The sequence below is a fragment of the Phoenix dactylifera genome, chromosome 12, assembly GCF_051530095.1.
Source record: "Phoenix dactylifera cultivar Ajwa chromosome 12, Ajwa_hap1_PhDact_Kaust_v1.1, whole genome shotgun sequence".
NCBI lineage: Eukaryota > Viridiplantae > Streptophyta > Magnoliopsida > Arecales > Arecaceae > Phoenix > Phoenix dactylifera.
Genome location: NC_143201.1, coordinates 19,298,085 through 19,310,486, shown reverse-complemented (window position 1 = coordinate 19,310,486; position 12,402 = coordinate 19,298,085). Strand labels below are relative to the sequence as shown.

At 43.7% G+C, this 12,402-nt stretch overlaps 1 protein-coding gene across 2 annotated transcripts; it reads right to left on the bottom strand.

Moving 5' to 3' along the window:
• Positions 1–1,169: 1,169 nt before the first annotated feature.
• Positions 1,170–7,687, bottom strand: LOC103700495 (transcription factor BHLH062-like). 2 transcript variants are annotated; one of them, XM_008782434.5, is made up of 5 exons: positions 7,279–7,687; positions 6,677–6,760; positions 5,478–5,596; positions 4,479–4,606; positions 1,170–1,827 (listed from the first exon to the last, which is right to left on the bottom strand). In XM_008782434.5, exons 1-5 carry the CDS (start codon positions 7,389–7,391, stop codon positions 1,396–1,398), a joined length of 876 nt encoding a protein of 291 aa, XP_008780656.3. In that variant the 5' UTR covers positions 7,392–7,687; the 3' UTR covers positions 1,170–1,395. The 2 variants fall into 2 exon arrangements, with proteins under 2 accessions (XP_008780656.3, XP_088564934.1); XM_088708808.1 differs by having other exon boundaries at positions 6,677–6,800; positions 7,280–7,687.
• Between the last annotated feature and the right edge of the window lie 4,715 nt (positions 7,688–12,402).

Sequence of the window (12,402 nt, the reverse complement as noted above, 5' to 3'; positions counted from 1 at the left end):
GGTATGTATTATTTGGTCATGTAGTATATAGTAATTTCTAGAAACTGTGTAGATTTATTTAGAGGTGTGTCGGATTACTGCTGGGTATGTATCAATGAAGCTTTTAGTATGTATCAAGAAGTCGACGAGTGTATATTATCTGGTCATGTAGTTTGTATTGGTGAATAGGATGTTTTGGAAATCGTGTATCAATTTGCTTGTAGGTATGTATTAAGCTACTAGATGACTAATTTATTGAGTGTGCATCACCTTGCTGTGTATTGTATATTGAGAACATCATATCTAAAAACTATATATCAATTTATCTAGAGATATATATTAGCTTGCTAGATGATTAATTTACTTAATGTATATTACTTGGCTCTGAATATCAATAAAAAGTATATTCTGAAAATGAAAAAAAAAAAAGTCTTGTGAGATTTTCTTTTTTTTTTTTGGTCTTTTTAATCTCGAGACCTACAACTCCATTAGTAGGAGAGTCACCGGCTTTTAGATTTCTTTTTTTTAAGACGGTCATTAGGGAAAACATAGCAAAAATAGGAAAGTCATCCTATAATTTTTTGTATAGTACCTACCCCATATGATTTTTGTTCCTAAAATAGAGTCATTTGAAAGGGCTCGCTCCCATTTCTTATAAAGGCGGATGCATTAGATATTATCCTTATAACAACATTTTTCCCGAGAGAGGCTCACTATATTATAATTAATTCAAAAATGGATCATTCAAGATTTGAACCTATAATATCTTATTGCCAAGCAAAAGAATATGATCAAGTTGCAGTTCCTGCCTACCTCCAGCCTTACCATGCTGTTCCACTACTTTTGTAAGCGGACAAGCAGAATTGTCAATTTATAATTTATTACTCTAAAAATTTGAAAACTACCTCTAGCAATATCTCCACCCAGACCAAACATATTAACTTTCATTGAAGGTTACATATGAAGCTGGGCAAAGTTTAGCAGGAACATTGGACAAGAAAATGGTGACAAAAGATCAGATATAGTAAATGGGAAACCAGCCGCATGGAATCCGATGGTAGGCACAGAGATAGTTTGGCAGTAGACCGCGGTTGGAATTACATAAGGCTGGATTTGCATCTCAGCAACTCCATGGGCGAGGTACCAATGCAGCACATCATTCAGAAGGATAAGACAAAAACTACAGCATATTTAGTAGAATGAAATCATGAACTCAAATTAACAGAAACCTGCATTCAATAATGAACAGCAGAATGCCACTCTCAAGTCATAAACACTGTTTTTCCTTTTTCTGATAGCTCATGGACTGCCAATGGCACCATCATTTTTGAGTTGATGCCCCTTTGAGACTCTTCATCCGAACATTAATTCAGAAGACTAATATAAATTTACTGGTACATTTCTCGGTATCTCTCATTATTTATCTGAGCCTTCTTCCCTGCTGCTAGTTGTGCTGATGCTGCTGGTACTGCTTAGATGGTCTTCCTGTGCTGTTCTTGGAAGACTGGAAAGGAGCTGCCCCGGCCAGGAGTCAGATGGAGTTGGATATCTGGCATGTGGTCTACTCACATTGGAGGAAGGTAGGGACGGTGTTGGTGTCGTTCTGGACTCTGGAAAGAGCTGGAGCTCTTGGATGGGGGCAGTGTACACCGGCCTGATAACAGGCGGCCGCTGCGGCATCGGCAGCATGGTGCTTAGAGGCTGTGGCAGAGTGGGAGGACCCATGTCCATGCTGTTGGTCCATATAGAATCAGACTGCAGTCTCACTTGCAGCTCATTTTGAAGATCTGTAATTTCGGCCTGGAGGGCAGTGTTCTCGTCTCTAAGTTCATTTCTCTCGGCAGTAACCTGTTTAATATTCGGCAGAATTAGGAATCCAACATATACAAGACATCGTTAGATAAAATTACTAAAGAATAATACCATGTATTATTCATGTCCTTGTAATGCAAGCATTTCTAATAAATAAAAAAATTTGCAAATAAAAGGGGGGAACGGCAATAAAAATTAGTTGAATTCAGTAAATGTGTAGCACTAAAAAGTAAAGAGATTGATCATTTGTTCACTTCCAAGCCAAGGGCAGAAATTAGTTTCATGTCTTCTGATCAAGTTTATAAGAGAGTAGGAACAGGAAAGTGCATAAAGAATGTCAGGAAAACATTTAAAGCATAAATGAATCTGCAAAGTGGATATTTTACTTAGGGCTCCGTCATCAACTTTATCATGTACAATCTGCATTTGTATAGAATGGTGGAGATTAATTCATAGATAAGAAGACATGTTTTTAAACTGGCAGGATTTTCTCACTGGTGCAAAAAAATGATTCAACGAAGGGTTCGATCTCCGAAAGAAGTGCCTCAAGCTAATATGCTGCCCACAAAAGAAGCTTGTCCTAAATCGCCATCCATGGCAAGAGACTCAAATATATTTAGAGGAAGATATAAGAATGCTAGGGACAATTCAAATGATGCAGCCAAATCAGCAGGGGATCCTACAGGTTGGAAGACCCACAATAGTGGAGAACAACTTTAAAAATTGTCGAAATTTTGTGTTTCCATAAACTGATTCAGCAGTCTCCCAACTTCTGCAAGGATCATTCCACTTCTGCTGGCCCTATTCAATTTCCGAAATCTACCCACCATTACATACTGAACCATCCACCCATGATTTGGATACTCTGTCCTGCAACAGCAGGTTGCAAAACCTCCCTAATAACAAAAATTCAACCAGTTGGACAGAATCAGTATGGCAACATTTTGAAAGAGCTAAACTTTGCCCTCTGCACTGCATTGCCCCAATCAGCATCCTTTGTTTGTTTAGTATGATCTACCCATACCGATTTCGTACCAGCTTTGTCTTGGTAACTTCAATTCCATTAGCAGCTATCCATTTTCCATTTCCTTCTAAGTATGCCTACTTTTACCTTATACAAGAATTCATCATCCTGTAGCATGATCCCATTAGCCACTGTTCAAAGATTGCTGAAAAACATTTTGTTCCTAGCTCTCCATATCATCGACAGCCAATAGCTGACTTTTAGCATATCCTTTGATGTCTTCTTCTGCCAGTAGTTACATGCTGAATTTTGTGTGGCCCTTTCCAATAAGATGTTTTCACCAAAGCCTCTCAACTTTTAATGTACATTAAAAGAATTCAATCACAATCTCATTCATAATTGCGTTCACATTCATCCCCTTTTTCTTTGGTTTTCAGATTAACCTACAATGTTTTTTCCTTTCAAATTCCAATTACAAACGCAATTATTTGAAATATATAATTTTGTCCTGTGTTCCGCTAAGTTCATTTTTGTGAATGTGCCAATTGAAAGATCCTCTTCCTATTCTTAAGGATCGAAAATTAAGAAGAATTTGGAATCAAGATGAACATGGCAGGGACAAAAATTGAAATAGATGTGCAGCAAAATTAGGAAGTGGAGTGAGGAAAGATATAATTTGATGCACAAATTGAGGATAAAATAATGTAGAATTGATTGAAATGGAGTGAGCATGTATAATGAGAATATAAAGAGATTCCAGCAAAGAGAGGCGCACAAAGATGTGACAAAGTGTCTAGAAGAGGAAGTACCGCTTGTGGAAGTTGTGGAAACGAATTTGGAAAAACTTCTGGTAACACCAAGAAGCACTTGGTTAGAATCTTTGGAAAGTAAGAATCCATAAAGCCAATCAGTGCAAACCCCTTCATTTGATACAAGGCTTGGTTACTATGGGTATGGTTATGATATGGCATTGTGCTGATCACTGTCAGATACCAAAATCCTAAAATTCACCAGACCAGTGAATTAAAGTTAGATAGCGTATTATGTGAGTAAACAAAAAAAACTTGATATATGAAATGGACCATCACATGAATCTTTCCTTGCAGATATGCAGTAATTACCTCCAACCAGCTATGCTATTACTAATCATGTGCCACTCACAAATTTGATACAGGCTCAAAGTACCATTGTGAAAATAAAAAAGCAGTGCTGAACAATGAAACTTAAGCCAATTTTTTTTGGTAAAGAACTCAAGCTTGATTTAGAAACTATATTAGCATTGATATATGCATATCAATAAAAACGCAATAAAAATACAACCTGTCTCCCAAACTCTCTGTTCTGATTGGTCTAATAAGAAAGATCTGAAACAATGACCAATAAAAGATTCTGTAGACAACAGATATTTCAGCATGTTCTAATGATTAAAGCAGGAGTTTATCTTAAATTTAGAGGATATAATCAAGGAGGCAGAAACTCCCACTGGTAGCATATTTGAAAATTTTGTATACATTGATCTGCAGATATTTTTTTTCTTTCATGGATTTTCCTTATTCTCTTTTCTAGAAACAGCAAAGTTCAAATTTCTTTTGAAAGGGACTACTGAATAGAGTACTAATATTATATGATTATTGTTTTTTTTTCCAAACAAAGGCCACAAGAACCATTAAAGAGCATTATTGTTAGACATAAGCTAAACAAAAGCCAGGTTTGAGAAGCTTACATAGCTAGATTCAGTTAGCAGAGCAGTATTTTGCTTTCTAAGAGATTCCACATGGGCAAGAAGATCTCGCAGTATCCGAGAAGCATCACCCAATATGGTCGCCTTTCCATTGTTCTGTCGAGCTGGTTCTGTAAATAGAGACATTATGTTCATTTAAAAAGTTGGCAAAAAACTGCTTCTTAGATCAAGAACAACAGCAAATACATCAATATTGTCAAACAACAAAAGAGGATCATTTTTCAGAAACCATTTTTTTGGGTGATGTTCCCAGACACAAGGCAACACGGCAAGCAGTCCACTGTTTAAATGGTGGTTGCATTAACTGGCCAGCAGAAGTTGCAAACTCCCATGGTGGAAGATTTAGCATTTCCCCAGTGGGTACAATAACATGGCTAAAATGCTGACTACTGGTGAATATTAAATGCTGACAACAAAGCACTATATGAGATATTAGACTTAATTTATCCCGAGATACTCTCCTAATTTGCATTTCCATCATAATCAAAAGAAGCACCCAAGAAGGAACAACAGTAGTTTTACAAAGTAGTGTGCACCATGCATTTTCTATCCTCAGAAGGATTATAGAATTGGACCAGGCTCAGAACAATCTCAAATCATCAAAATCAATAAACATACTTAATATTGACATCATAATCATTGCCAGGTAGCTCATGAAGTCAATGGAAAACACGAAGCAAACAGGATAACTTTCCAGCAAGCTTCCATCTTAAAATATCTACATAGCACGGCCATGTCATACAAAATCAAGATATCGGACTTCAAATTGCATTACAAATGACATAGGAAAGATGAAGGTTATATGTCAACAATTTTCATCTACACAAATTTGATCATCATTAAAAATTTACCATGCATACTTTGATCCCTCCAATTAATATGCATATTTCACTTTATGGAACATAACCGCTTTTGATAAGAACAGGATTGCACAATGTACATTGTATCCAGAAAATAGCAATTGAAATGGGTGATGCGTACCAAGAACATGACCCAGCTCAAGAAAGAGATCATTCAGCTGGTCACGTTTAAGTTTCTCTCTCTCAGATTTGTGTATTTTCTTTGGAATTCTTCCCTGATTCTTTTTGTTAGAGAGAGACCTACACCAAAAAAAAAATCAGATTATCATATACCATAACCAATGATATGACAACAGCAAATACATAATGGGTCAGCATGAATATGATGAATATAAGATGCCATCACTGAACATAGCCAAGAAAACAGAACAAAACAGGAAAGACTGGCAAGATTTATCAATAACCAGTTAAAGAACTCACTGCATGCTTAACTTATTGATAAATGGAAGTCGTTCTGCCAGTTCTTTTTGCTTTTTACATTTACAAGCAATCAAGATTCAAATATATGGAGCAGCAAGCCTAAAATTTTAGAGCATGAAAGCAGATATTTCTAGTTGTGGTCAGCAAAAAGGCGTAGCTGCATCAAGGACAAAATAAAATTGTACCCATAGCATCTGCCTTATAATTGCTGCTTTATGACAAGATGAACCAAAGTTTGTCTAAATATATATGTAGCAGCACAATTTTTTTAGATTACAGCAGTCTTTTTTTGTTAGGGAATTCCTTAAATTCAAAAAATGAGTTATTTGTTAGCATCTTTTTTTCAAAAAAGGGAAAAAGTATCTTGAACTCAATTATTAATTTCAGTTCCTAGACTATGTCACAGCCTCTTAGTTTCTGATAATCTTTCTTTTTTCCCCTTATGTCACAAACTCTAATTTTGAGATTGTTCCACCTAGAGAATGTCTCGTGATACATGAATCTGGCGACCAATTAGAAAGCTAACATCTTTTCCACACAGAATTTGCACTAGATGTTACTCATGCAAATACTAACTTGGTGTCCTATACAAAATCACCTGGTTAAGCATCGCAGTCCTGAACCGACACTTAACTCAAAGCCTTACTGTCCAAATCTAATAAGCCTCAAATTTTTGTCCATATCTCGGCCAGGCAAGGTACTGACTTAAAATCCAGGTAAGACCAGCTTGACCAATGGTTTTTGTCATTTAAATAGCTTTGACGAACAAGTGTGTGGAAAATCAAGAAAAAATTTTATCCTTTTAGAATTAAAAAAACACGGGTCTGCTGCTTCATGCAGATTCTAACATGATATAATAAACAATATGGATGAAATGCATGGTAATTAATTATAACAAACCCGTCAACTGGCTTCTCAGCTGCGACGTTTGCCTCGTTAGCCATTGAAGAGGGGTACTTCGAGACCATGCTCAAGCTGCTATCCCTGAATCAATCCAACCTTTAAACAATTAGATCATATGACCCGAGGCATATCAGGAGACCAAGTCAACCAATTGCTTTTCAAAACCCAATAAATCCAAAGCACTGTCATTTACTTGAACACCAAAAATATACTTAATTGCAAGAACACACTCCGGTAGAACTATATACCAAGATCAATATAAGAAGAAGAGAAAATTCATAGTTATAGCAAAATTCCAATAAGCAGGCAAGATAATCTCGTTAAATCCCAGATAATACGATTTCATGATCCGAATTTATTTTTTTAAAAAAAGAAATAGATTTTAAGTAAAAAAAAGCATCAAAATTTGGGAGGAAAAACCGTGGGGAAAAATCATAAGAATTATGCATTAGATCTGCATGAGAAAACATGAAAACAAGACAAATCTATCCCCTTCCCTGCCCTAAATCGAATCACAAACTTCACTCTAAAACCCTAAGTCAAAAAGAGAACAAGAATTCCTTCCATTAGAGCACACGAAGGTGGAGATCAGCATATACCTCGAGGAATTCGGAGATCGCGTCGGAGTCGAAGAAGAGGAGATCAGATTTTTCGTTGTTGGGCCTGAGCTCCTCGGGGAGCAATAGGTTTTATATTTCTGCTTCGAAATCATTGTCTACCCCGAAAGAAATTGCGACAACATATAGACCGGGTTTATTCAAGAACTCTGGAAGGTGATTTGGGTGTTTTGACTTTAAAAGAGGCTCTATTTCCCGGCGACTCGTCATAACTCATGGGCTTAGACATCGTTTGGGGAGCTTGTTCGGGTAGGCGTAGCTTTGGGTGGTGGTTTTTTTTTTTTTTTTTTTGGTAAAACTGGGTGCTGTATTTTGGCGTTTTGGGGGAAGTGTTGGGGATTGGGGGACGGTGGAAAGGAGTCAGAAACCACGAACGCGCGTGTGGCAAACACCCTCCCCCGTATCAGCCGTCGGACTCTCGGCGTGTGCTGCCACGTGGCTCGGGCTTGAATGATGGGTGCCTGTTATCTATAACTATATAACACACACACACACGTGTGTGTGTGTCTCGGAATTTAGACCGGTCCATTGAACCTGATCTATGTAATAATTTTCTGACCGAGGGCAACGAACTTGGTATGATCCCAAGTTGGTGAAAATCCTCCGGCTGATAGTTCTATTATCCAGTAATCAACGCACCAATCTCTCACGACAAACGAAGATTGGTATAGTATGTGGAGCCATGCAGGTGATAGGCAAGTCCGATACACTAGTCTACCAAATCCCTACTGCTAATTTTTTTTTTAAATTTAAAACCAATCATCTTTGGTTGTAAGAAATTTGTACTCCAATTGATATTAATGGAGGTTTCCTCATTATATGTATCCTCTTTAAATACCATTGAGTTAAGTTTATCCCCTTTTTTTTTTTTGGGATAAAAAGATGCATACCCGAGAAGGAATCATTTGTGCTGAGTTTGTTTTTTCTTTCCCTTTACGAGAGTAATTTGCCTGATTTATTTAAGAAGAGAGAAAATTGGATAAATCGCCATGATTCCAACCATCAAAGTATGATAAATATATCATTCATTTAGAATCATTTTGTTGCTGGAAATTGGACCCGGAGGCGGTCGTCGGTCGAGGAGGGGGAGCGGCAGGTGGACACAGGGGAGTGGCGGTCCGTCGGCGGGCGGCGTCCTTCGTCGGGGTGCCTGCAGAAAAGCCGGTGGCCGGGTTTTTCGGCGCCGGCCCTCCGATGCTTAAGTCAGAGGAAGAGCAATCTGTGTTTAAAGGAGAAAGAGAAGAACAGTATCTTTTGAGTTTTCTGTCTCCAACCCCCCTTTGAGAAGCAAGGGTTCCCTTTTATAGGGGGGTCGGTTTACCTGCGATGTGATGGGGCGAGACCGTCGTACAGCTCGGCATGTTGCTTGGACTGGCACACGATCGGGTGAATCATTGCATTGATGTCGGAGATGAGGCCGTCGTACGACCCGAGCTGGCACGCGATCAGGTGAATCATTGCATTGATGTCGGGGGTAAGGCCGAGATCAGAGACTTATCACGGTTGACTGGACTCCGCTGAGCTGATTTGCCGTGGAGAGCCGTGGGTCCGTAGATAATAGGAGCCATGCGCATTAATTGTTGAGTAGGCCGGAGATTCGCATTAATTGTTGAGTGAACCGGTGATTCGCATTAATTGTTGAGTGAACCGAGGGTTTGCAGAGGTCATGCGCAATAAATGCTGGGGCAGTGGCAGGATATGGCCCTCGGCCGGGCCTCGGAGGGGTACGGCCGTAGTAGGTGGTCGACAAGGACAGACCTCTGGGGTCGGGAATTCTCCAGGTCGGAGGTTCTGACGTCGGACGTTCCGAGGTCGGACGCCGACTTCGGTTGTCCAAGGTCGGCGGCTATGCGGCTTCTCAGGGGCGGGGTTACTATATTGCTAGGGGAAAACCGTATTCCCCCAACACTACCCCCGACTTTCGAGTTCGAGCAGCTTGCGAGCTCAGACGCGGGAAGTAGAAATTGTCATTGTGGTTATTAAGGTCGAAGGGGATCACGTCCGCACCCTTACGCGTCTTGGAGCTTTTATAACGGAGTCAGCGCCCTTTGGCACTTCGAGGTCGCTTTAGACGGCGAACTTATAATGGGGTCTGCGTCCTTACGCATCTCGAAGCAGCTACAACGAGGATTGCGCCCTTTGGATCTCCGAAATCGCGTCGTACGGCGTACTCATGATGAGGGTCCCTGGGCCCAATGGGGCGGCGCCTCGATCTCGTGGTCGAGGCCCCCCTTATAAATAGGTATGCCGTTTCGCGCTTCAAAATGAACACGCGGCATGATCCGAGGTCGGATGTTTCTGATCTCGTATTGGTAGGATAGGGATCTGGGGAGGCTGAGGTTATACCGGCGTTCCACGTGTCCCTGAGGCTTATTAAATGAAGGAAGCGGAGGTGGCGTCCGCTCGTCTTTCAAGGTGGTCCGGTTTTGCGGACCCATGATGAGGCCGTGAGATCCGATGGGACGACGCTTCGATTTTGTACCCGACTTATTGATCTGGAGCGAATGCGGTGCTTCGGCTTCCGAGGCCGACACGTGGCGCCATCCAGACGGGGGTGGGAACCGAACCCGCCGATCTGGGCCGTTAGGAGGGTCTATATAAACCCCACGAATCTGCCCTAAGAGTTCCATTTGGTTGCCTTTCATTTTGCCATTTCCTCCTTCATCCTACCTTTCGACCAAATCTTGCCGGCGGTGCCCGGAGCGATTTCCGGCGACTTTTCCGTAGGTTTCCACCCTGTGTTAGCTAGGGTTCCTCTTCCTCCTCCTCCTTACTCCCTTTATCTTTAGTTTATTTCATTTCTCTGTAAAATGGGTCTCGGTCCAGAGGAAGTAGGGTCGAGTTTGTCGGGGGAGGAGTTGGAGTTAATCCGCTCCCGGTTCTTCTTCCAGCCCGGGTTTCGTCTCGAAACTGCGGGACCGGAGGATAGAGCGACGCGGCCGCCCCCAGGTCGGATCGCGATCCACCGCGAGACGCTCTAGGCCGGCCTGCGGTTCCCTGTTCACGAGTTCGTGAACAATTTGCTGGTAGAGTATCAACTCGTCCCAGCACAGCTTGCTCCGAACTCGTGGAGGACCATAATCGGGTTCTTGTCCTTGTGTCTTGCGCACGGGATCCCGACCTCGGTGAGTGTTTTCCGCCGGTGTTTTTTATTAAAGAAAAACCCGACGGATGCGGGGTGGCTATACTTCGCCTTTCGGGGCGGTATGTCACTCTTTCAGGGCGCCCCTTCCTCTATTCATGAGTGGAAGGGGAAATTTTTCTTTCTTGCGTCCGAGGTGCCGTGGGGGTTCAACCCGAGGTGGGGGCACCCTCGGTTGAAGGCTCTCAATAGGCTCTCCGAGCCCTCGGGGAGGGAGCTGAGGGTCTTGGACTCCCTACGGGCCCTCGGAAAGGGATTCAACCTAACCGAGCTCTTACGGGAGGACGCCTTGGCGAGCGTGGGCTTGAGTTCGACGCGCCCCGAGGGTAAGAGTAGTCGCATCGCTTTGTTTTTATCTGTTTTCTCTTCTCACTAACATTGGTCTGACACTTGAGAAAATTTTTGGTTTCAGACATCCCCCACATGCCGACCAGCAACACGTCCCTCTTCTCTCGATTGAAGAGGCGGGAGGCCGAGGCCGGGGGGGCTATTCCCCAACCTCGGAAGAAGTCGAGGTCGGCCGGTGCTTCCACATCGGCCGGGACGGGAGGCCTGGAGGCGGGGGCCTCCACAATTGATCAGGGGTGGACACGGGCCGCCGGCGACGCGGGCCCAGCGGCCCCTCCTTGTCCCGCCCCCGTCGCCCAGCGGGAGGGGCCGACCGTAATTCGCTTACGGCGCCCGGGGCCTGAGCCGACCAGAGGCCCCGAAGTCAGAGGCCCCGAAATCCCTAGCTCGGACGAGCCGAGCTCTTCAAGGGTTTTTAGGGAGGAGTCGGCCGAGCCAGGATCCCCACTCCTCGAGGGGAGCTCGGCCATCCACGACGCCGATGTCGCACGCGCCGTATTTCGGCGTGCGATGCTTCCAGCGGACCGGGCCGAGTTCCGGAACTTGCCGTTGGAAGAGGTTGTCGACGGTACTTACCGCAATACCGCTCGGGTAAGCTACTTTCCCAATTTTTCTTAGACTACTGGCGAATATGTTATGTTTTTCAACTCGTAATCACTTTACCCTTTTTCTCTTGCAGCATATCCACGAAGTCGACACCCTGGTATTCATTGCCCAAGGGTGTCAAGAAGAGACTCGGCAAGTCAGCCGGCAATTGGAGCTGGCTAAGAAGAAGATTGCCGAGTTGGGGGCGACGCTGGCCGAGGCCGAGGCGCGGAGGGAGGCCACTGAGGCCGGGCGCTTAGCTATGGTCGAGGTGCTTGAGGAAGAAAGGGCTGCCCACTCCTTGGCCAAGTCAGCTCTGCGCGCCTCGGAGGCGCGCCTGGGGGAGGTCCAATCCGAGATCGCGGGCCTCAGGTACGAGGGCGGGGTCCTGCGCCTCAAGATCGAGCAACTGGAGGCTCGAGAAAGGAGGGCACTCGAGCGGGCCGAACATGCCGTAGACTCCTTCAAAGAATCGGAGGAGTTTCGCGACATGTTAGAGGAGGAAACCGTCGACGGGTTCCTCCGGGGCTTCGACAACTTCCGAAAGCAGATGGCCCGGATCTGCCCCCAGTTCGATCTTTCGACGATTCGTCCGAGGATGAGGCTGGGTTACAGCTCCGATTCGGACGACGTTCCCGCCGCCCTGGCATCCGAGGCGGAGTCGGCTGAGTTGGACGCAGCCGAGCCTGCGACGGCGGTGGCCGAGTTGGAGGGCGTTCCCGAGGCACCCGCCGAGGCCCCTGCCGCAGACCCCGAGCCCGTGCCCGCCGAAGACCCTCCAGTCATCGCCATAGATGACCCCGAGGGTGACGCCGACGCGACCGCCGCCCCTTAGGACTTAGATTTATTTCTTCTTTCCATTGTAATCGTGGTCGGCCTTCAAGTTTTTGAATGGTCGACCTCCAATTCTGTACTTAGCCTTTTGGCATTTCATCAATGAAAAATTCCTTTTGTCACTTCATGTTTATCTCTCTTTGTCTTTCTTTGTTGTAAACGAGGCCGGGATTTTAACTTATTGTTTTACCGAGCTA

Excerpts from the sequence above, each read along its gene's own strand:
- LOC103700495 (XM_008782434.5), bottom strand. The coding sequence starts at position 7,391 with ATGATTTCGAAGCAGAAATATAAAACCTATTGCTCCCCGAGGAGCTCA. Across the intron at positions 6,761-7,278 it reads CGATCTCCGAATTCCTCGAG|GGATAGCAGCTTGAGCATGG; the intron begins GTATATGCTGAT and ends GGATTGATTCAG. Across the intron at positions 1,828-4,478 it reads TGCTAACTGAATCTAGCTAT|GTTACTGCCGAGAGAAATGA; the intron begins GTAAGCTTCTCA and ends AATATTAAACAG.